At 36.7% G+C, this 25,335-nt stretch overlaps 2 protein-coding genes across 2 annotated transcripts in view; one reads left to right on the forward strand and one right to left on the reverse strand.

Annotated features, from left to right (window-relative positions):
* The window catches only part of RIOK1 (RIO kinase 1), a 35,076-nt gene extending 12,898 nt beyond the window's left edge, over nucleotides 1-22,178 (reverse strand). Inside the window, exons 1-13 of the mRNA XM_081295530.1 lie at nucleotides 21,867-22,178; nucleotides 18,502-18,709; nucleotides 13,148-13,238; nucleotides 11,920-11,989; nucleotides 10,801-10,843; nucleotides 8,303-8,395; nucleotides 7,011-7,123; nucleotides 6,826-6,906; nucleotides 5,391-5,477; nucleotides 4,883-5,020; nucleotides 4,292-4,395; nucleotides 3,969-4,075; nucleotides 1,042-1,107 (exon numbers count right to left, since the gene is read on the reverse strand). Of these exons, the coding sequence (XP_081151656.1) occupies nucleotides 1,042-1,107; nucleotides 3,969-4,075; nucleotides 4,292-4,395; nucleotides 4,883-5,020; nucleotides 5,391-5,477; nucleotides 6,826-6,906; nucleotides 7,011-7,123; nucleotides 8,303-8,395; nucleotides 10,801-10,843; nucleotides 11,920-11,989; nucleotides 13,148-13,238; nucleotides 18,502-18,709; nucleotides 21,867-21,937 (1,272 nt within the window). The 5' untranslated portion in view covers nucleotides 21,938-22,178. The remainder of the gene's footprint in view (nucleotides 1-1,041; nucleotides 1,108-3,968; nucleotides 4,076-4,291; nucleotides 4,396-4,882; nucleotides 5,021-5,390; nucleotides 5,478-6,825; nucleotides 6,907-7,010; nucleotides 7,124-8,302; nucleotides 8,396-10,800; nucleotides 10,844-11,919; nucleotides 11,990-13,147; nucleotides 13,239-18,501; nucleotides 18,710-21,866) is intronic.
* A 573-nt stretch (nucleotides 22,179-22,751) lies between these two features.
* The window catches only part of CAGE1 (cancer antigen 1), a gene marked incomplete at its 3' end in the record, with an annotated part of 38,425 nt that continues 35,841 nt past the window's right edge, over nucleotides 22,752-25,335 (forward strand). Inside the window, exons 1-2 of the mRNA XM_081296466.1 lie at nucleotides 22,752-22,805; nucleotides 24,180-24,434. Of these exons, the coding sequence (XP_081152592.1) occupies nucleotides 24,327-24,434 (108 nt within the window). The 5' untranslated portion in view covers nucleotides 22,752-22,805; nucleotides 24,180-24,326. The remainder of the gene's footprint in view (nucleotides 22,806-24,179; nucleotides 24,435-25,335) is intronic.

A 25,335-nucleotide genomic window follows, 5' to 3' on the forward strand; every position in this document is an offset into this window, starting at 1 on the left:
CAGAAAATACTGTACTGTAGTTTTAATTGCATGTTTCTGATATCTCATAATATTGGGCATGTATTGTTTTGTTTGCCACCTATGTATCCTCTTTGAAAAAACATTTGCTTTTTTTTTGGGGGGGGGCTATTTTTAATGGGTGTTGGTGAAGTGATTTTCATTAACAAATAGAGATGTATAACAAAAGAAAAAATATCCTGACTTCCTAGACTAAAATAATTTTTATCATAAATATTTAAAATTTATAGTATTTATGAAATTAATATTTAAGTCACTTAAATATTTATATTTGCAAACTAAAAACAGACTTTTACTTCAAAAAGTTTTCTCCACCTAAGACAACGAGCTAATAACATAGGTTGTCAAGTGGAACAATATAATGTAATATAAATTATAAGACTCAGTTCAGCTGAATTATGTGCCATGTATCTATTAAAACCATGTTCATTCCTGGGTTCAATACCCAGAACAACAATAAAAGAGTGGACACTAAAATCAAGTTCATGGGGCTGGGGATGTGGTTCAAGCGGTAGCACGCTCGCCTGGCATGCGTGCGGCCCGGGTTCGATCCTCAGCACCACATACCAACAAAGATGTTGTGTCTGCCGAGAACTAAAAAATAAATATTAAAAATTCTCTCTCTCTCTCTCTCTCCCCCCCCTCACTCTCTCTTTAAAAAATAAATAAATTAATTAATTAATTAAATTAAATTAAATAAAATCAAGTTCATGGTTGGCCAGGCTTTAATCTCAGAGAGTTGAGAGGATGAGGCAGGAGGATCACAAGTCCAAGTTGTGATCACAAGTCCTCAATTTAGTGAGAATCTGTCCCAAAATGAATAAAAAAATCAAAAAGACTGGGGGTATAGCTCAATGGTAGAGCACCCCTGGGTTTAATTTCCTATTGCCACAAAAAGTAAAAAGAAAAAATCAAGTTGATTAAAAAACAAAACAAAATACATATGCCTCCTACAAAAACAAACAAAAAAACCCCTCAAAATACAAGAATTTCCTAACACTATTAACATATAATAAGTCCTACCTCTTCATCCACATGATCTTGGTTAGACCTTTCTTCCTTGGTCCTTTGAGATGCTACTTCCATGGCCTTTGAAAGAAAACAAAAATAATTTTTCTTTACGTTCAACCTAGAGACAATGCATCCATTTCTATGGGGGATTTGTTTTTGTGTCTGGTGGTGTTGAAGATTAAACTCAGGGGTGCTCAGAGTTGGGAGCCACATTCCCAGCTCTTCTTAAAGTTTTTAGAGCTAGGGTCTCAATAAATTACCAAGGCTGCCTTCAAACTTGTCATCCTTCTGCTTTAGCCTCTCAAGTCACTGGCATTACAGCTGTGCACTACCAAGTTTGGCTATTTCTGATTTAGTAAAAACTTGTTCTGATCTTTATAGGTGTTACCTGTCCACCACAGTTATCAAAGTGCTTAGTGACCTAATGGTGCAGGCTCTCTCTCTACCACAGACACTAAAAAAGTTGTCATCAACCCTCAAAGAAACAGAATATACTCTCCTAGCTTTAGAGAATCCCTAAATCCTCTTCTTCAAAAGTAATATTAATCTGGGGTGGGGTTGTAGCTTGGGTGTAGTGCATGCATGAAGCCTTAGGCTACATCCCCAGCACTGCCAAAAATCAAAAGCAAAAGGACTACTACTTGTAATATAATTTTTGAGTAGCAAAAATATTTACTACAGGAAAACTGAAACCTAAAGAATGAAAGAACCAGCTGGGTACGGTGGCAGGCTACTCAGGAGGCAAGGCAGGAGAGTATCTTGAGTCCAGTAGCAAGGCCAGAATGGGTAACACAGCACGCCCCCCCAAAAAAAAAAAGAAAAGAAAAAAAAAAAAGGAATCATTCCTTAGTTCTTGTCATACAAGAAAGCTGCAATATGGCTCAAAATGATGCTGTAGTATAGCCAAAGAAAGCTCTTTGAGCAAACAACTGCTGAAACTAAGGTGATAAAGATGCTATAAAGTTCTTGGCTTATAAAACTAAAGATCTATTCTCAGATTCTCACCATGGCAGTATGATTTTCTTTTCTTTTCTTTTTTTTAAGTACAGACACTAAAATCAGTATTGAATTAAAGAATTTAAGAATAAAAATGTGATAAGTTATTTATTCAATTAACATATGTGGTCACCTACTGTGTGTCATGTACTGATCTGGTGCTGGAAATACACAAATAAAACTCCTGTACCTTAAGAGTTTATAATCTAGTAGAGGGTGAAAGAATTAAAAAGAAAAAAATTATTATAGGAAGAAGTAAAGCAGTGACTACTTTCTATTACAGTCACATAATATGAAAATATACCTATGAAAACAATGATTTCTACTGAATTTCTGCACGAGAAAGCATCCTGAACTAGGCAGAACAAGGTGAGCAAAGGGAACAATGAGAAGGCACCCTGGGGAAGAGGAGGATGTGAGAAAGTAGGATCAAACCTGAAAACCTGTGTAGGGATGGATATATGTGCCATGTATTCAAAATCCTGTGATTCAATGTAACAAAAATAAAAACAAACTGGATCACATCAAAATTAAAAACTCCTGTGTATCGAAGGATGCAATTAAGTGAAAAGGCAACCCATGGAATGGGAAAAATATCTGCAAATACCAGAATGTAAAACACCACCTTTACAACTCACCAGCAAAAAATCAAACCCATTTAAAAGTGGGCAAAGAACTTGAATAGACATTTCTCCAAAGAAGATAAACAAATGGGCAACAAACATATGAAAAGATGTGCAACATCACTAATCATTAGGGAAATGTAATCCAAAACAATCCTGAGATACCATTTCACATCCATTTGGATAGCTACTACCAAAAAAGTAAAAAAATAATAAGTGTTGGTGAGGATGTAGAGAAACTGGGACCTGTACACTCTTGGTGGAAAGGCAAAACAGTACCGTTGCTACAGTAAAAAAGTATGGTTGTTCCCTAAAAACTTAAAAAATAAAATTATCATAAAATCTAGAAATTCTACTTGTGTCTATGCGTACACAAGAATGAAAAGCACAGTCTTTTGTGTGTGTGTCTTCCAGGGACTGAACTCAGGGGCACTTGACCACTGAGCCACATCCCCAGCCCTACTTTGTATTTTATTTAGAAACAGGGTCTCACTGAGTTGCTTTTAGTGCCTTGCTTTTGCTGAGGCTAGCTTTGAACTCACAATCCTCCTGCTTCAGCCTTCTCAGCCCCTGGCATTACAGGCGTGAGTCACCAGACCTGGGAAAAAGCAGGGTCTTGAAGACATATTTGTATACTCATGTTCACAGCAGCATATTCACAAATAGCCAAAAGGTGGAAGCAACTCAAGACGGATGAATAGATATACAAAATTTGATGTACCTTCACAGGGAAAGAAATCCTGTCATATGCTACAATGTGGATGAATCTGAAGGACACCATGCTAAGTTAAATAAACTAGTCACAGGAAGACAAGCATCTTATGATTTTACAAAAGCAGCCAAAAGTCACAAGACAAGAAGCAGAATGGTAGCTGCTAGAAGCAGAATTGTTTGTGGATAAAAAAGTTCTGAAGATGGATGGCAACATCTGCACAATGATATGTATGCAGTTAATGCCACTGAAATCTACACTTAAAAGTGGCTAAAATAATAAACTTTATGTGTACCTTATTACAATTTTAAATAATTCTAAGATTCAGAAAGGTCTTTCCGAAATAATGGAAAAAGTATCAATGACAAAAAACCTAACAGGTTTCTTACTAATTACTCAAGAAGGCTGATAATCTATGTAATCCTGTCAGACAATTAGAGTCAAGAAAAACTTGGTGTTTTGCTATGTTTTTAATTCCCAATCTGGGAAGTCAGGAGGCTGTCAAAATGAATAAATTATACTTAGTAATCCAAGTTCCTCAGAAGTGTCATACAAATGTAAATTACTACTGCTATTTTCAACTTTTCCCCTTTCTCACCCCAGTTTACCTTTGAGAGATAATCATCCATATTCTCAGGTGTAATGGAAGGGTCTGTGATAAATTCAAAGAGCTCCCGCACAGTCATGATAGCAACAGCATGCTTCAAAAAGAAATCTGTTGGAAGGAAAAATGTTAATGATAGACGTATAAGGGAAGTTATCAAATCCAACTACTGTATAGAGAAACAAAGATTAAAAAAAAAAAATCTACTGTCTCTCAGCAAATGGTTTACATATCACTGCAATGAACAAGATTTTATGCCACCAGTTCAAGTACAAAACATACACACACACACACACACACACACACAAAATTACCCTTTCTACTCACCATTGACATTGGCACAGTCTTTCCTCAAGAACTCCAAGGCATGTGGGTGGTCATGCTCCACAGACTGAGAAACATCAATGATGTACACATCTCCACCATGGTACCTTGTGGGCCAGAGATACAGCAGCTCTGGGGTACTACTACTTAACTATTTTCTGTTTTAATAATTCTGTTCTTGGGGCTGGGGCTGGGGCTCAGTGGTAGCGCACATGCCTGATATGTGTGAGGCACTGGGTTCAATTCTCAGCACCACGTATTAAAAAATAAAGATCTATCAGCAACTAAAAAATATTTTTTAAAAAATTATATTCTTAAGAGTAAGGGAAATCATTCATAAAATAATCAAGATAGATAAGGGGCTTGAGTAACGAGAGAGAAAAACAGAAAATTTCCAAAGCCCATTAACTCTAAAATGATCTGGTTCTGTGACTAAGGCCACTGAAGGCAGGACAACATGGTAACTGTTACCACGTGAAAGCCAATTTTACAACTTTATAATTCAATATGACTTCTGGGATTGGGCTTTGTCTATTGTTTCGAAGAACATGAAATGACTTAGGGGCGGGGTCCTAAGAGACAAAACATACTCACAGCATGTTAAATTCACTGAGATCTGCATGGACAAGTCTGGCATCCTGATACATTCTTCTCATGTATTGAATAACCTGCAGATACAACTCCCGAGCCTTAGATTCTGATAACTGGACATTTTTCAAGAGTGGTGCAGGCCTCACATAAAAATAAAATGAACAAACATAAATGACCAAGACTAAGATATCCTGCTTCACATTACACTGATACTTCTCTACAACTCATCATGTGAATTGTACATGGGACAGTTAGTCTCACTACAAATATTCCACTCCAAAGATACTTTTCCCATGCACTGAATAAAACATCCCTCAAAAACAAGTTAACTTTGTTCTTCTGAAGCATCTTCAGACTTCAAAAGGTAAGCTGGTAACACATATGCCTAACACAGTGAAAAGGATTCAGGAAAGAACTATTCAAGTGGAAAATATTCATATTCTGTATAATTTAAAGCATTTTAAAAAATACAGTTCTGGGTATAAAATTCCAAGGCCTTCTGTATACTTACATATCGTCTTTACCAATGAAACCCATGACAAGAACATGACTTCTTAGCATTATTGGTTCTGGACATGGTATCTCTGCTGTGTTTAACCTGTGACATTGTAACAAGAAAAATGTAAACTGAAAAGGCATCTAAACAAACTACAACAGCTATAGTCTACAATATCAATACTGCTGTTGGGAAATAACATCCAGACCTCAGAATTGTATTTCATAAACTCTAAGACAGCAATGATTTTAAGTAGCACCATTATGTACCACCAAGAACAACAAAACTCTGACAACTAAACGATTATATCCTATAGACTTAGAATTGATGAAATATATTAGAGAAGTCTATATTTGTCTTTTTAATTGATCAGCCTAAAAAATGTTTAATACAGGGCTGGGGTTGTGGCTCAGTGAGAGTACTAGCCTAGCACAGGTGAGACACTGGGTTCAAACCTCAGCACATTTAAAAAAAAAAAAAACTAAATAAAGATATTGTGTCCACCTACAACTAAAAATTAAATATTTAAAAAATGTTTAAAAATGTTTAATATAAATCATTAGATTCTCACCTAAGAGCTAGTTGAACACAAGATTACAGGACTTTCAAAAACAAATAGTACATGTTCAAATTTTCCAATGTATAATACCTTTATATAGCATATAAAAAGTTAAAAGACATTGGAAAAGAAAGAGGGGGGGAAATTTTTCAAAATTTGCCTCAGTGGTCCCAAAATGGATTGTTACCTAGTGATTTCAGTTACGTGCTATTTCTTTATCTTCGTTAATGCAAACAAAGAATATAAAAGCTGGGCAAGATGGCACATACCTATATCCCAGCTACCTGGAAACTGAGGAATAGAACTACTTTAACTAGGAGACAGATCACCTTGGGCTAAATAGTGAGAACTTGTCTCAAAAACAAACCAAAAAAATAAAGACTATGTAAATGTGTCCAAAATTGGAACAAAATCAAAAAAGGAAACAGATACATAGTTGAGAACTTCACAAGATTTGTTAAAACACCAATAACTTATTAAGGAGAACACATTATCATCACCAACTATGTCACTTCCCTGTTTAAAATCCTGTAACAACTCTTTTGTCTTCCTTTGTACAAATTCTAATTGCTTTCATATAGCTTACAAGGCTCTTCAAGCAGGGTATGGTGGCGCATGCCTGTAATCCCAGTGGCTCAGGAGGCTGAGGCAGAAGGATCTCAAGGCTCTTCAAATGATTAGCTTTGATAAATAAATATGAACTGTGGTAGAATGCTTCTTCAACCCATTCTTAGAATACACAACAGGTAATTGCTATTTGTCCAGAAATCTGTTTCTTTTGCTCAGTTCAGCAGACCTAATAAAACTAAACACCTCAAGTGAGTCCTTCCCTTTGGGGAGAACCACACTGAGACCTGCTGGCAGAAAGGCTGACACACACATCCCAGTTACCTGATTAAGTTCCTCATTTCTTTTTCTGCCCATGTTTTCACCATTTTCCTAGGGTTTCCTTTACAATAGCCACGACGAAATCTTGAGGAAAAAAACTATTGGTTATTTCAATCATTCCATTGTTCTGTTTCAACATTTTAAAAACCAGAAATTAAAGAAACTGGGGAAAATAAATTTAAGCTCACCTGAATTCCCCGCTTACATACTTATCCCGATCTTTAAACACCAAGATAGAAGTTTTATAAATCTTGATTGCTCTACTTTCCCCATTTATTGTGCTAGCATGGTATACATTGGCCTATTTAAAGTCAAAAACAAAAACAAAAAAGTGTTAAATAACTACTGTGTTTTACTGTTCCAATCTATTTGACTCTAACCTCAAAAGTCTAGTGAAATAACATGCACAAGAAAGATGTGAATTAAAACATGAAACATCATAAATCTCCTAGATACAGTGACATACCACATTAAAAATTTAGTCAACACCAGGCTGCATATGCCTCAGCAGTCCCAAAATGGATTGTTACCTAGTGATGTCATGGCTGTCTTAGTTTTATACCGTACACTCTACAAAGTTCTCACACCACCACATTTCTCAGAACATATCCCACTGTTAAGTGGCTAATAACTATGTACACAGTAAAATCCAATTTAAATATATGTGAGAAATTATTTCACAATTTTAAGTCTCAAGTATGTGAAAAATATTAAGAGATATTCTTGCAACTAGTAATTCCCACACAATGAGTTGCTAATTAAAAAACACCATGTTTATCTTTTTTGATGTACATATATAAAGAAAATAATGAGAACGAGTGACTCATTGAAATGAGACTATAAGCCCCTATCTCTATTAGCAATTTATTGGGGCTGGGTAGGTAACCAGGGATTGAACCCAGAGGCATTTAATCACTAAGCCACATCCCCAGCCTTTTTTATTTTTTATTTTGAGATAGGTTCTTACTAAGTTGCTTAGTGCCTAGCCAAGTGGCTGAGGCTGGCTTTGAACTTGTAATCCTCCAGCCTCCCCTTCTCAAACACCTAGGATTACAGGCATGTATCACCACACCCAGTTCCCTATTAGCAATTTTTAAATTAAGACTCAGGATATCACAATAATATGATCATCTAAACTGTGGGCACAACTAGATTGAAAGATAAAATATAGCAATTATAGTGAGAAAACAGTTTCATATACAATTTCCTTTTTAGCCATAACTACTAATAAAGCCAGTTTCAGAAACATTTATATTAAACTATCCTAACCCTTTTTTCTTTCTTTTTCCCCACCAGTGTTTGTGTTCAAATCCAGGGCCTTCTACATGCTAGGCATGCACTCTACCACTGAGTTACACCTCCAGCCCCCTTTTCCTTTCTTTTTAAAGGCACAATTAACATATTAAGTGCCAAAGTTTCATTGTTATTTGAAATAAGAAAACTAACATGAAAATATTCAGTGATCCAAAGAAAAGCTCACTTCTTTTCCTGTGCTAATGCAGCCATTTATCTCTGATATGATTCCTCTAGTCAACATCTTGAATAAAATCATTCTTGTTCTGGGATCCAAAACCTAAAAAAAAATGCAAAAAAACACAAAATCTAGAAAGATGGTTCCAAATCTTCCTCATTAACACATGTGAGAATAAACAGAAGAGCCAGGTTATTCTGAATGACTAAGTAAAGGAGAGTCACTATCATGGGATTTTTAATTCACTTTGATTTTTAGTCATTTATATATGAAAAGTGAGGTGACAGCAAAACAAACCAGAGGCAGCTAACCAAGAAGTCCATCAAGTCATGGAAACCAAAGCCAACAAGTCTTGAGAGGAAAAAATATGGACTCTAGACCAACATTAGCTAAGAGAAATGCAACGCAAATCACCTAATTTAAAATTTTCTAGCCACTACACATTAAAAGTAAAAAGGTGAAATTATTTTAATACATCTTATTTAACCCAATATATCTAAAACACTATCATTTAAATATGTAATCAATATAAAAAGTCATTAAGATATTTAATATTCTTTTTCTTACAATAAGACTTCAAAATCCAGTATGCATTGGAAGACAACTTTAAACCAGGGGGAGTACTCACTTCATAGCACATATACTAAACCAGGGGTCAGCATCCTAGGCCCTATGGGCCAAATCTTGTCTAAAGCTTGTTTTTCTACAGCCTGAAAGCTAAAAATGGTCTTTACATTTTTAAGCACTGCTTTTAAAGGCAATTCAATATACACTATAAGTGACCTGCGCTGCCTACAGTATTTACTGGCCCTTTAAGAGTCTGAAGACTCCTGCAGACTGTGTAAATCAGGATAAAGATCTCCTTCAGAGTCAGAACAGTCAGTCTTGTTGAAAAAGAATTTTAAAGTCCTCTTAAACAAACAGACGGTAAGGAATTTACAGCCTGTTTTTGTCCATCTATGACACTGATGCAGCCCAATATGTTTATACAGTGTCAAGGGACACCAGCAAGGGGTCCTTATGGCTCAAACAGACCTTTCAGTGCCAGAGAGAGAGTATAAACTGGCCAAACGTCACTAACTACGTCTAAGGGTCTAAACTTTAATGAGGCAACTGGGGTCACACCAGAAACTTAAGGTTAATATAAAAAACACAACCTTGGAAGACTATAGGACTAAATGCAACCATTATAACTGACAGAAGAGTGAAAGGGAAGAAGTGAAGAGCACTAATTTCCATTCTTTTTCTATTGCACAGGTAAAGACAAAAAGGGAAAAACTGGCTGTATATAGGAATCTAAATGAGACCTGCAAAATTAGTAGGTAGACAAGGGATACAGGAAGGAAGGAGCAACACACCAAATGGCTCATGAAACAAACAAAAAAAAAATAAGAAAAAAGACAAATTAAGACTCAAGCTATATACTCCACCATTCAAAATTAATTTTGAAAGAAAAAAAGCAAAAGATTTTCTAAGTTATTTGAAAATTAAGCCTGCCCTACCTCTCTGAGCTGGACCATACTTTGCTTTTAAATACAAACACAAATCACACATAATAAACCAGAGGTCAATGAAGACATAGACCCAGACCCTGTTCCCTCCCAATGGTGGAATTATTTGATTGCACAAATGGTTCTGGATCTCAGAATCATCAGGAGAGGTGCTACTCTCCTGGGGGTTGATGTGCATGATGGGAGGGGTGCATATGTCTTAAACCAAGCCTGGAGGGCAAAGAGACTTCCATTCTAAAATCTATTTGTATATGGATGGAGAGGGGTGGGAAGGTGGTAATAATAACAATGTTTTGGTCCTTTTTGTTTTTTTTTTAAAGAGAGAGAGAGAAATTTAATATTTATTTTTTAGTTCTCGGCAGACACAACATCTTTGTTTGTAATGTGGTGCTGAGGATTGAACCCGGGCCGCACGCATGCCAGGCGAGCGCGCTACCGCTTGAGCCACATCCCCAGCCCGTTTTGGTCCTTTTTATCACTTATTTCTTATTGAAAGCATAGGCCAATACTAACATGCAATCATACCCCTCTGCATATGGGAAAGCTAGAGGTTAATTTTCCTCCCTTCTTGCAAAGAAAGAATAACACACACATAATTTCTAATCAAAGAAAAAGATTTTTAATGAGAATTTGAAAGCATTACCTCTCTTTCTTTCTCCACACAAGCAGTTGCACTCACACACACACATATGCCCCTAGCTCTGTGGCAGATAATCAACCTATTTGCTAGGAAAAGTTCATAAAATTCCTATACATAGATAACTAGAGTCTGATAATTCATTTCTAAGAAGGGGAAAATATCACATGGTGGCTTCACAAGGCCACAGCAGGATGACTCTAATGGTCCTATTGTAAAGCGAAATGTCAATCTCAAAACTATAAAGAGAGTAATTTTAGGTAACATTAGTATTAAGCAAGAAGGATGAAAGCAAACTATAATTCAAAGAGGAAAGAAAGGCTTTTTAAAAAAGAGCTTGCAACACATTTAAACTATACCTGTTCTACAGTTGCTCTGTCTGCCTTATCTTTGATGCGATACCTATGGAAAACAAAAAAGAACAGTTGATACACTCAAAATTCTGTGAAAGAAGCCAAAATAAAGATTTTAAATGTATGTACATCATTTTGTGAAAATTCTTAAGTTTTTCTCATAAGAGATTTCAGGTAAATTTCATTGCAGACTTTTCACTCAGAGAAACTTCCTTTATTTTCCTAAATGTGGGATTCAATACTCTAGGGCAGTACATATGCAGTATGAGAAAGAATCCCCGTGATACAGAAGCATGAAATAAAAGAGCAGCTGGATTAAGATATAAAGTGACAAAACACAGAGTACACTATCTTTCAAATTCTGAATTAGAACAGTACAGAATTAAGTCTTTTATTTATAAGGTTTTCTCTTTAGAGATATCTTTTTACAAAGCCACAAGATCTTTCCATTTCAAGATAGTCTTCAAATGCAGACTGATTTTGTTTCAACTCATACATTAAATAACTCAGCCAAGAACACTAACCCACACTAATAAAGATTCAAATAGAGTCATGAGGGTGAAATAATAGGTTAAAACTAGAGTGGCTCTCAAAAAAGCTGAGACCCTTTGGTTAAAGCAATAAATCACAGGAAAATGGGGTTTTTAAGTTCAGTTCTAACATTGCTAGTTGTAATAGATCAGTTATTTCCCATAACAGTGATCATATTAGATTTATCAACAGAGATAGAGCTTAAACAATTAATTGACTTTGAGAACAAAAGTGCAAACCAAAATAGTTCTCAATTATATCATGATTTTGTTTTTAATCTTCCCTTGGATTTTTAAAATTACTTCATGAAAGGAAACAATTTTCAATAAATTCTAAAAAGGGAACATTTTTTTACACATTTATTCTCAAACTGTTATCCTCGAGAGAATACATTTGTGAATTTCACAAGATTACAGATTTACCATGTATTTCTTAAGACTCATTTGATATTTTCAATTTACAAAGGTATAGGCTACCCTTATTTATGCCAGAGATAAAAAAGGATATAATTTAATATCCTTTGCAAAATAATTGTTTTACTTAATCTAGAATCTCTCCCTATCACCCGTTTTTTATAATTAAAATACTACTTACATATCTGCTTCCTTTTGTCTAGATTTTTCGGTGACTTTATTTATGACAGAATCAGTAACATTTAGCTTATCTAAAAATACAAAAAAGCCATAATGTAAACAATATGTAAGAGGAAAAGACATTAATCAGAGAATCTCTGAATAAGAGATTTCTTTTCCTTCTCTTCTGTTTTCTAAATATTTTATTATAGTTAGGATCTTAGATCTACACAATGAAAAAAAAATGTAATGTCTTTAAACAACATTACATTTAATGTTAAAATTTTAAAGACTTCAAGAATATATAATGTCTTCAAAAGTAAACTATTTCTTGTATAATAAGCATTGTCACTTTTATCACAATAGCTATAGTTTTTGAGACAGAATTCTATAGAATTCTAAATATAGAAATACTTCAAAAATACTGTATCTGCATATTAAATTCCAGACATTTGTTAATATTTTTGCATATTATAGATAATATAACTGTCACAATTCCAAGTTTAATTCTAAAAAACTTTTTCTCCTGCCTCAGCCTCCCAAGCCTCTGGGATTACAGGCATGCAATACTATGCCCAGAAAGTTACAGGTTCTTGATGGTGATGAGGATCCTTTAATATTCATATTCATTGATTCAGCATTTATTGAATTTATAGGAGAGATACCATGTTATATGTTTTTAAAGAGTCAAGGATCTACAAGAGGAGAAAGATGCTGGGTTTGGTGGCGCATATCCGTAATCCCAGCCATTCAGCAGGTAAGACAAGAGGTTCGAAAGTTTGAGGCCAGACTAAACAACTTACTGAGACTCTGTCTCAAAAATAAAATAAACAATAGCCGGGGATGTAGCTCAGAGGTAGGGCAACCCTGGGTTTAATCCCCAGCAACCAATCCCCTGAGCACACAAAGAAGTGGTAGTTCAAATCAGCATTGATTCCTTGCATTCACCAACTTAATAATTAACTCTTTCATAAAAACTATAGTAAAACAAAATGGTATTTTCAACATGCTACTATGAGATGATCCTACTACAAAGTCTAACACAGAACACACAAGAACTTCATATTCCCACAATGAAACTAAAAAAGCAGAAAGTCATGACTTCAAATCACTAACATGTTTTGATTTTAAGTAGTGTTATTGAATTAGCAACACTTGAATATGTTCATTTCAATAAGACTGCATAATACTTTATGGTTTTTGAAGAATTTCCTCACAGTCCTGTGAGGTAATGTATTTTATTAACTCACCTAGATTAATTTTATTTTCAAATTTCCGTAAGACTTTGTCAGCTGGAGTAGACATTCTGGCTGAACTGTAGTTGGAAATCTGTCGATTTGCCTATAATAAAGAAATGTAGAGTCTAGGACACAAGTTGTAAATACAAACCTAAGATTCATCAACACATGCTTTTTTCCTTTGTTCATAGTTAGCTATTAGACCATTAATAAGGAAATACATTTAGGAAAAGAAAATATCACCCTTGGGGCCACCACAGATTAATGTGGAGCAGAACCCAATGGCCCCATGAGTGCTCCATAAAACTTAGTGATGTAACAGGGTTTACAACAATATTATGTCTTGGCTTGGGGAAATCTCAGGACTAGTTTACCTGCTACAGAAGCATCTCCTAGCAACACTCCCTACAGAAAGCCAAAGAAAATGGAGAATATCATGCTAAGTGAAATAAGCCAAACTCATAAAGCCAAGGACCATACACTTTGGCTTATATGTGAAGACAGAAAAAAGTGAATGAAGGGAAGGTGGGAGTTTCTCCCGAAAATAAAGGGAGACCAGTAGACTAGAGAAAGAGGGAGAGGGGAGGGACAAAGGAAGTACTGTGAAGAAACTGACCATATTAGACTGTTATATTGTGTGCTTGTCCAAATATGTAACAACACATCCTACTACATTTAATTATAATGCACTAATAAAAAATAAAGTACATAATTATAGGGAGGAAATAATTTTAAAAAGAATTAAAAATTTAAAAAAATATCAATCAAATCTGCTCAAGACTTTTTTTCAATACTGGAGATTGAATCCAGAATAGTTCTTCCACTGAGTACATCCCCAACTCTTTTTGAATTTAATTGTGGGGCTGGGGATATAGCTCAATTGGTAGAGGGCTTGCCTCACATTCACAAGGCCCTGGGTTTAATCCCCAGCATGCATGTGCGCGCGCGCGCGCGCACACACACAAAATCTGAATTTAATTGTAAGACAGGATCTCATTAAGTTGTCCAGGCTGGCCTTGAATCTGTAATCCTGCTTCAGCCTCCTGAACCACTGGGATTATGAGCAAGTGCCCCTAAGACCAGTTTAAAACTATTTAAAAAAAAAAAAAAAAAGACATTTGAAATAGGTCAAGTTACTGCCTAGAACAAAGTCCACATAATCTTGTTATTTATATCACTATAATGTATTCTTCATGATTATAAATAGTTAATTAAAATGAATGTTTCTAACTTGACCGGTTGGTTTGCAAGTTTAAAACTTGAGAATGTACATTTATCCACAAACTGTTTCTAAGAATTTCATTTTGGGCCTGATATCTCTTTTTATTTTTTTAAATTATGTTTTATTTTAAAACAGGATCTTGCTAAATTGCTGAGGCTGGCCTCAAACTTGTGATCCTCCTGCTTAAGCCTACGGAGTCCCTGGGATTATAGGAGTGTGCCACCATACGAGGCCCTAGGCCCAATATATTAAGAGAGGGGAAAAACCAATTACAAGGCTTGGCTTGACTGGTGCTGCACACAAACTTCACTAATGGCAAAGAGAGAGGTAGAGACAACATCTAAAACTCATAAATAAGAGAATGTAGCAAAGATAAAAAGGGCCTAATAATTACTGATTCAATAATGTTAGACGCATGGGAGACTGGGTGGTTTCTAGCTTGATTAAAACTTAAAAAATAATTTTCTATTAAACTTTAAAAGTATATTTTTTGATACTGGATATTCAGTCGAAGGACAATTTATCATTGAGTTACACCCCCAATCCTTTTATTTTTTTAATCTATCCATCTATCTGTTTTTGAGACTAAGATGCTTAGGGCCTTGCTAAATTGCTAAGGCTAGCCTTGAACTTGCGATTCTCTTGAATCAGCCTCCAATCTCCTCACTGAGATTACAGGTGTGCCCCGCCACACCCAGCTAAAAATAAATTTTAATTAAAATAATACATGTAGATACATGATAACACCGTAATACATGGCAGAAAACACAAGTAAAACTTTAACTATTTATTTTTGCAGTGCTAGGGATTGAACTGAGGGGCCTCATGCATGTTAGGCACTACACTGAGTGACACCTCTAGGACAAATAGATAAAATTCTAATTGCTATAATCCCAGCAAACAAAGACAACCGTTTACATGTAAGCATTTACACTTCAAATCTTTGTTTTTTAGCTTTCTTTTTTTTTTACATATTCATCCTTTATTTATCTTTACAAAAAATATTGAATAGGTTAATGTCTTCGTGTGTTACATATATAATATATAATTTGAATTGCCCTTAGTTGAACTCATTACAATAATCCCATAGTATTTGACTTCTATTGAAAGCATATATTTTAAAAATAAATTTTATTTAATTCACTCTTTATTCTTCATATCCTTCCAAAGTTTGTTACTAGTACAACTGAGCTATTTGCATAATGATAAAATCATAGAAGAAAGATTAAGTGACCTGTCCAAGAACAAATGATGCTTCAAAGATAGAATAAGAAAAAACAATTTTTAAATGTTTATATCTGTGAGACTACAAGGCTTCCTCTTCATCTCAAATCTACTAATATTTTATATAGCCTTTTAAGTCATTACAGGAATTATCCTGCTGTTGTCTTTCTTTAAACTGCTCTAAACATAAAAGGTAAAAAAGTTAAAAGGGATGAAAGAACTCAGGATTTGAAATACAAGAAATAGGCTTTGTTTTTTTAAAGTGTCCTGGTATTTTTCCACATGGAAATATTATTGCCCAACTGTGAGGTTGTTTATCATGAAGTTTGAAAAGGTTACTACATGACCACTCAAAGGAGTGTAAAACACTTAAACCTGTGCTCGCATTTAGAAACAGAAAGCAATTCATTATATTTCACATTCTCTCTCTCCAGTTGTCTTCAAACACAATAATCTTAATGGATCCAGCATCAACAGTATTCTATGAATATTTCTCATGGGTGCCACTTCAAAAACAGAAATTGAAATTTGTTTATGGGCATTTCAGAAGATGAACAAATCAATGACTTTCCATATGCATGTATCCTCAGAGTTACTGTTTTCCAATAATGTCCTCTTCTTAATGATTTCATTGTAATTCTGGAGGCTAGGAAATCCAAGATCAAGGTGTTTGAAGAGGGCTCTCCTCTGATTCCAACATGGTAATTTCTTGCTATGACACTGGAGAAGATAAATGCAGTGTTGTCCCCCGCCCCCAGTGTCCCGGGGCTCCCGGTACGGGCCACCATCTGCCACAGTCTGGCTGCAGCAAAATAACGGGGTGGGGGGGGGTGACGAGCAACTTGCGTAGATTGATATAGCAGGAGTGGGAGCCCTAGCTTTCTTTTTTTAACTTATTTATTAATGTAATTTTTAATTTATATATGACAGCAGAATGTATTACAATTCTTATTAGATATATAGAGCACAATTTTTCATATCTGGTTGTATACATTGTAATGATTATCACATTCCACCATCATTAATTAACCCATGCCCCCTCCCTTCCCCTCCCACCCCCCTGCCCTATCTAGAGTTGTCTATTCCTCCCATGCTCCCACTCCCTATCCCACTATGAACCAGCCTCCTTATATCAAAGAAAACATTCGACATTTGGTTTTCTGGGATTGGCTAACTTCATTTAGCATTATCTTCTCCAACTCCATTATCTTCTCTAACTCCATCCGTTTACCTGCAACTGCCATGATTTTATTCTCTTTTATTGTTGAGTAGTTTTCCATTGTGTATATATACCACATTTTTTTTTATCCATTCATCTATTGAAGGGCATCTAGGTTGGTACCACAGTTTAGCTATTGTGAATTGTGCTGCTATAAACATTGATGTGGCTGTGTCCCTATAGTATGCTGTTTTTAAGTCCTTTGGGTATAGACTGCTTTTTTAGCTTTCTTAAAAAAGATCATTCGTTATAAAAAAAAAAAAGGCATCACAGTCAATGTTCAAACTGCTTAAAGACTCATCAATGAATCAATAGAAGATTACCAAGACAAGAACACAGTAAGTATAAAATTTCTTCAGTTATTTTAAAAATGAATGCAATCTGATATATGAGCTACTTTAACAGCCAAAGGAATAATGTTGAGTCTTTTCCCCTTCATCTCGTTCAGTAACCTTAATACACCATTTTAATCTATGGCTCTGAAAACTCCTAACATATTCATTTAGTACTTTCAAGTTGAGAAGTCAGCTCTACATGCCTCAGTAACTTGTTTTTTGCACATGTAGATCATGAATATATTTCAACCTCATTAATATAATCTTCCATTGCAATATATGTTATAGCTGCATAGTATCCCAGAGTAAACTTAATCGAGGTTGTTTCTAATGTTCCTGTCCCACAAGCAACCTTGGAGACTCTGACTTCTAAATAAATTTGGGCACATCCCTAGAAGAACTGCTGCTCAAAACATTTGTAAGCTTTTAAAGTTTTTATCATATACTAGTTAATTATACATATTAACTGATCATCAATTATGTATTTTGTGTCTTTGTCAGTTTCATAGGTGAGAAGTTGGTATCTCTACATATTTAATCCACATTTCTTAATTTACTAAGAAGTTTGAACATTATTTCTTAATAATTACTGCCTATTCATGTGCTTTTTTATGCACATTTTTAAGCTTACAATCTTATGATACTACATATTTATTTATTTACTTATTTAAGTACTGGAGATAGAGCCCAGGGACTCACACATGCTGCAAATGCTTTACACTGAGCTATATCCCAACCCTTTTTATTTTTTATTTTGGGACAAGGTCTCACTAAGTTGCGCTCTGATCTGGAACTTAAAATCACCCAGCTCTTATGACACTTAAATAATTTAACATTTTCTGATTATGGAAATAATCCAAACTCAGGAAACTATGAGAAATATGAAAAGATACAGAAAGAGAATCAATCAAGGCTGGGGCTACAGGACAATATAACTTGAAAAAACTCCTTTCAGTTATTCAATTCCAGAACCACAAAAAGTCTTTTTAAAAAATACAAACAGGCTGGGGATATAGCTCAGTTGGTAAAGTGCTTGCCTCGTATGCATAAGGCCCTGAATTCAATTCCAAGCAACACACACACACACACACACACACACACACACACACCCATGCATGGTATCCCATGCCTGTAATCCCAGTGACTTGGGAGACTGCAAGCAGGAGGATCTTAAATTCAAAGCCAGCCTCAATAAGGTAGGGAGGCCCTAAGCAACTTAGTGAAACTCTGTCTCAAAATAAAAATAAGAAGGGCTGGGAATATTCCTCAGTTTTTAAGCATCTCTGGGTTCACTTCCTAGTTACCTACCCCAATTAAAAAAAAAAAAACAACAAAAAAACAAAGTTATACAGAATCATTTAAATACCTGTGGGTTACTCCCTCCATTCCAGACATAACCCTTGGTGAGTTTTCCAACTCCATCATCCCAATCCCAATCACTGTCATCATCATAGTCCTCCTCTTCTTCCTCTTCAACTTTTATCTCACTTTCACTCTTCTTAGTCACATTGTTTTGAAAGTCTTCAAACAGAATGCCATCTTCCGCTTTGATTATCTTCAAATTTACATTTTCACTAGAAATAACAATGTTTTAGCATGTTTACAAATCCTCTACCTGGATTCACGTATGTATTTATTTATAACAGACTAAATAATGCTGATAAATCTGAAACATTCCTCACAATATATCTCCAATAAGTTCCATCTTCCCAAAACTTACTTCTCCTATGTCTCAGTTCTTTGCAATTGCTTATTCTCCACACCCAAGTCCCACTAGGGAAGGAATATAGCATGTGATAAACCTGCTCCTGCCTTAGTGAGATTAGAATTTACATTACCTTCTCTTTTAAAATAACTTACTCTGATCAGTGCACCAGACCTGACTATAAAATCATTCATGGAGCTGCTCCAAGATTAGAAAAAAAATCTTTCTAGCAAAATCTGGGAATAAGTCTAAAGTAGTCTTACTTTGAACTCAATACCACTTTGCAACACAAGGAGCTATATTATATTAAGACTAGTGAGACACAAAGAACTTCAAATCACTCTTGTTTATGAAGGGAAAGAATGGGGACTATGTGTGAGTCAAGTTGGCTGAATATAAGACAATAGAAGTAGGGACTGTCAAAAGAGAGAGTCTAGGGGTAAAAGCAGCACAACTACTAGGGTCATCTTTAGCCATGTAAGAATTCAGAACCTGTGTTATTAGATTGTTTTGGTTTTTTAAGAGAAGCCAGAAATATAGATGTTTCTGTAAAATCTTTCATGTCACATTCAATTTTTATAAAATAAAATGCATACCAAACAAAACATGTCTATAGGCCTGAAATTCAATACAGGTATTGCCAGTTTTGACCTTTCATGTAGAGAATAAGGACAGAAATCATATGGACAAACTAGTCATATGCACTACTTACAAACAGTCACACATGAATTTAAGTAAATTCAGATACCAATCCCAATTTATTAAGTAGCTATGGCTCTGACAGCTCCAAATCCCCATGGGCTTGTGTAGGAACAGAATCCTTCAACACCTATAATTTAGTAGAACTTCATAAATATGATCTACTAATCTATAAACAGTCAAGTAATTCTTCGCCATGACAGACTGTCTTGTACATGGCAGGATATTTAGCAGCATCAATGTCCTCTATGTACCACTTGCCATTAATGCATACCCCCACCCCCAGCCATCCGTGACAGACAAAAATTTCTCTAGAGATTGCCAAAAGTCCCCTGGGAGTAGCAGAATCATCCCCAGTAAAAGAACCCCTGGTTTTATCCTCACAATACCCCATGTGGGTGGTAATTTTTATTTTTTTTAAATGGTACTGGGGATTGAACCCAAAGCTGCTCAACCACTGAGCTACATTCTCAGCCTTATTTATTAATTCTGATAATGGGGACTGAAGCCAGGGACACTTACCACTGACCTACATCCCCAGGGTTTTTTCGTTTGTTTTTTGTTTTTGTTTTTGTTTTTGTTTGAGGCAGAGTCTCACTAAATTGCTGAGGGACTCACTAATCTGCTGAGTCTGGCCTTGAACTTGCCATTATCCTGCCTCCATCTCCCAAATTGCTAAAATTACAGGCGCATACAGAAGCACACAACTGCCCTTTTTATTTTCTGAGACAGAATCTTGCTGAGTTGCTGAGGATGGCCTTGAACTTGTGATCCCCCTGCCTCAGCTTCCTGAGTAGCTGGGATTATAAGCATGCACTATCGCCTGGTTTGGTCGGTAAACTAGTGCATTCTCATTACTATCATCTATTCACCAGCAAGCTGCTTTGCTGCTTCTTCCCACTTAAATTCTTCCAAAAGGTCTTCTGTATGTTGATCTGTAATCATAAGACTGAAAAGCCCTTCTCATTTTTTTTATTCATCCTTCCCATATCAGCTTGCTATCTATCACTTGTTCAAAGAAGTCTTCCTTATTGTTCACCCATTTTTCCTCCATACTAGTAAATCAATTCTAATATAAATAATTTATCTAATTATTTAATACCAGCTTTCCTTGCCAGAATACAAGGTCTACATCAATTAGTATAGTGTTTACCAACACACCCATATCACCTAACATAACACTAGATCTGACACAAAGAAAATAGTATAAGTTTACTTATTGAAAAATGCCTCAATTGGGCTGGGATCGTGGCTCAGTGGCAGAGCGCTTGCCTCACAAATTCAATCCTAGCACCACATGAAAATAAATATATTGTGTCCATCTACAACTAAAAAAAATTTTTTTTAAATGTCCCAATTAATAATTAAAACCTACATTGTAACAAATCCTTATCATAAAAAAAAGGAATCCTTTTCTTGAATTTCAAAATAACAGTTTCATTTTCCTTCTGAGTAGGAGTGATTCTTCACTGCTCCTTCCCTAGAATCCACATCCAATTTATCAATAAACCTGTCATTTCTATCTCCAAATCATATCTCTAAAACTCTAGCTCTGGTGCCCATCTTATTTGAACCTGATTTTTCAAACTGGTCTCTGTTCCATTCTTATTCCCCATGACCATATTCTACACAGCAAAATGACTTCCTTCAAATCATAAATCAAATTACATCATTCCCCTGCAAAAATCCCTCCTCTGGCCTTCTAAAGAGTTTCAAAGATATCTTAACTCCTTGCCATCACTTGTAAGGCTCTACATGATCTGGTCCCCTCCCGTTTCTCTATCTCAACCACTTCCACTGCCTTTCACAACCAAGAGGGATTCCACCCGTGAGACCTATGCACTTGTTCTCTCTGCCTGGAATGATATCCCCTTGTCATTTAAATGTGGACTGTAATCGTTCTCTGACCATTAATTAGTGTATTAACCTATTTCAATAACTTGTATGATACATATCATCGTCATATTGTTTACAAATGGTCTGTTCTCCTCTCCACGTCAAGTTCCATCACAGTGGCCCTGGGTTTGTCTTGTTCATGACAATTTCCAGCCAAGGATAAAAACCTGGCCCACAGGAAGTGCTCAATAAATACCTGAGGATGTAGTTACAGTACAAACACCTACGTCTGCCAGTTGCTATCCCCCATTCTGTTTTTCGGCTATGCTGACCGTCCAGGGAACCAGTCTTTGACAAATGACTCATTGAACTCTGCCCTAAAGTAGGAAGACTCGGAGGGATGCAGACGAAGCCAGCTGAAACACCCTATGAACTACAAGCAAGGAGAGAGCAGAATCTGAACAGAGTGGGAGTATTCTACGGCCGCTCACCTGTCGGAAGAATCGGCGTCGTCGAACTGCCCGGGGACCACCCGGCTCATCAGGAGCCGCCGGTAGTCCATGATGGAGGCACCGAGCCCTCGACACCCGCGGAGGCCTTCCGCTCTGCGCCGGGGCGGAAACGGCACAGAAACGGTTTTACCTGCGGCGAATCCAACGGCCTCTCCGCGAACCCCGCCTCGCAAACGGTTCAGAAGCCCTCGCACACACTCGACTCCGACCACGAGGACCCAGAGCACTGGCACCCTGGGTCAGAAGCCGACCGGGAAACCCCGCCCCGGGCGGAAGTCCGATATCACAGGAAGTCCCGCCCCTGTGCCGTACGGAGATCCGGGAGCTCGCTAGGGACGGTGCGCTAGAGGGACAAACTGCATTGCCGGGGGAGGAGGTTGATTCCGCTTTGCGGCTTTCTGCCTGGTGCTTTTCGTTTCTTCCCGCTACTTTGTGGTTATTCTCGTAGAAGGACGCTCCAGTTAGCTCACAGGCTGTTTCCATGGGAGTCCACGCTCATTCTGGAACTGAGTGGGGACTACCCCGCGCCGAAGGCGTCGAGCGCGCCGGTGCCCTTCCCCTCCGAGAGTGGCTGGCGCGGGCGGACGTCACACTGGGACGTTCCAGCGCGCCTAGAGCCCGCTGCCTGTTTGCAGAAGCCCTCGGTGGGAAAAGGTGGACTGGGGTTCTTCCTCCCTCAGGGCCAGTGTAGGGGTAGGAAGATCGCAGTTCTTAGCGTGGGTTCCAGAAGTTCTCTGGATCATGGAATTGAGCACACTTAGGTGTCTCACAAAGTTTGGTGCATTGTTTTGAGGTGAAAATGAAATACGTGCTTTTAAAAAGTTGAGGTTTGTCACACGACTGAAAAATATTAAAAAGAGTTTTATCTACTTTTAAAGTGCTTTAGCGTGTCTGCGAAATAGCTCTCCAAACAGTTGAGTATTTTAAAAATCTAATATAAATATGCTCAGGACAGATGTGGAAGATGGAAAAAGTAGGCCTGACTTAAAAAAAAATAAACTGGCAGATTGTGCAGCGACCTAGGGGGCATGAACAAAGTTATGTATTTGAAAGTTACCGACTCACCAAGAAAAGAAAAGAGGCCTTTATGGGTTTTGGAATTTGGAAAACAGCAAGATAGGTTTTTCAGATCCCCCTCACCACAGCGCAGGCGGTATCTATTTGTTTGAAAGACTTAGAAGTAGTGAGGATAAAGTTGGACCTTTCACAAGTCCTATGTGACCTTCCTGGCTTACTGTTTTTATATTTTACTGAGTGATAGCATAAGTTTGAACAGAATCTTCATTAAATTGATCATTAATTCACCAATTCATCAAAATAATTCATCCAGGCAAATAAGTAGTGACTGCATATTGAGAGGATTTAGTAGAAATAAGTCCCTGGAATGCAGGATTTATTCAATCAGTATTTACTGTGCAGAAAACAGTGGTCTGCCTATAGTAGGTTGTACATAAAGGCATAAGTTGACTTCCCAAAAGGCAATTGTAATCTATAAATAAAAAACACAAACACCCTTGGAACAATGGTGAAAACTAAGGCAGTAGGATGAATTGTGAGAGAGTTGCAGACTTAAAACATAGTAAAGGTTTTTAAAAACAGATGAAGGTTTTAAGAGAAGTGAATGCCAGGGCCAGTTGCCAAAGTGGTAGAAAGCATTATCTATTTGCAGGAAAATGGGCCTGATCTGACTAGATTTGGAGGGAATATTGGGTAGGTGATGTCAGTACAGGCTGTGAAAAGCCATGAAAGTCAAGTAGAAGAATCAGGACTCAGTGATTTAATATCTTTCCTCCTCCCATCTTCTGGAAAATGAGTATGTCAGGATATGGATCAGAGTGATGGCATAGGGGATGGAATGAAAACATGGGTGATGGAAAAACAGTTTTAAAGCAAAAACAGACAGGACTTGGTAACGGTTCAGCTGTGGATAATGAGGTGGATGCCAAGATGCCTCCAAATCTTCAATCACAGGTGCCTGAGAGAACCCATGTGACATAGGGAAGTGAGGAGGGCTTAGTGTTGGTCTTTAAAGTAACAGAGATCCCTTCACTTTCTAGGTCATAGCCTTTAGGGAATTACAGGATAGTAGCAAACAAAGTTATCATGGTATACTTAGACTAAATTTTTAAATTTTCTAATAACTTAAATGGCACTTTTATAACATTTAGGGCAGTGAACTTTGCTGCAAGTATGAGGAAGAGTAGGGGAAACCCTTCTTTATTTGCATATATTAATAGATACTAAAATTATATGTGTTCATGTTTTTTATTTGTTTGCTTTTGTTTTTTTGAGGAGGCTTTCCATCATTCAGCACAAAGGAACAAGGACTCTGAAAATTTTTGGACATCATCCCTGGCATTACAAAAAAACAAGTTTTGGTCATTACCACCAGATCCTGTACATTTTGGAGTGGAGACGCCTCATGAAAAATTTGAAAGCATGTCAGAATTGGATGCCTTGAATTTCAGTGGTCTTTCTGAAGATTTAACTCACTCAGATTTTCCCTGCTGTATGGAAACAAGCCTCAGTGCTTCAGACTTGCCTCAGGTGTGCATTGCTTATAGGTTCTGGAGGTTCAGCTTTGTTCAGCATTCGCACTGTCATCCAGATGAACATATCTTCAAAAATATGAAAAATAATAGGAGAATTTCTGGTGGACGCACAAAGGAGGGGAATGCAGCCTGCTTTTCTTAGTCCCTTTAGTGTTTGAAGAGAAAATTTTACACATAAAAGTTTCAGAACTGCTACTTTCTATCCTGCTCATGGAGGCCCAAAAGTGCAGTTAGGGGACAAAGCCACAATTCAGTCACAGAGGCAGGGCATGTGTCTCCCACTGTGTCAGTATGCAGATTTAGTTGTCATTCAAAATGACATTGACAGTACCCTCCATGTTCATAGCTCCCATCCTTTATCTTCATGAAAATTCCTAGCGCCCTTTCTCATAAAATATCCCAAGATCTTCAGAAGTGTTGTTCTAAGGGTTTGATAATTGCTAACATGAGTATAGAGAAATAATAGGAATGTATTAAGTTAGGCCATATAAAATTGCCTTTTGTAGTTCAAAAATGAACAAATATTGAAAATTTCATGTGATTCAGTTTATAAATTGGCAAAGCCTTTCTAAAGGGATATTTAGAGATATGAAATTAAGAGTTCAACCGCATTTTAAAATTCTGTCTACAACTCCAGGCACCATGACTCACACCTGTAATCCCAGCAGCTCAGGAGACTGAGGCAGTAGGATCAAAAGTTTAAAGCCGGCCTCAGCAACTTAGCAAGGCCCTAATTAGCTTACTGGGACCCTGTCTGTAAATATAAAAATGTCTGGGGATGTGGCTTTGTTTTAAGTTCCTCTGGGTTCAATCCCTGCTACAAAAATTAAAATTCTCTCTAGAAAATATTCAGATGTTTATATAATTATCTATAGTAGTTAAATATTGGAAACTAA

This window comes from Spermophilus citellus (assembly GCF_964194105.1).
Source record: "Spermophilus citellus genome assembly, chromosome: 5".
Classification (NCBI taxonomy): Eukaryota; Metazoa; Chordata; class Mammalia; order Rodentia; family Sciuridae; genus Spermophilus; species Spermophilus citellus.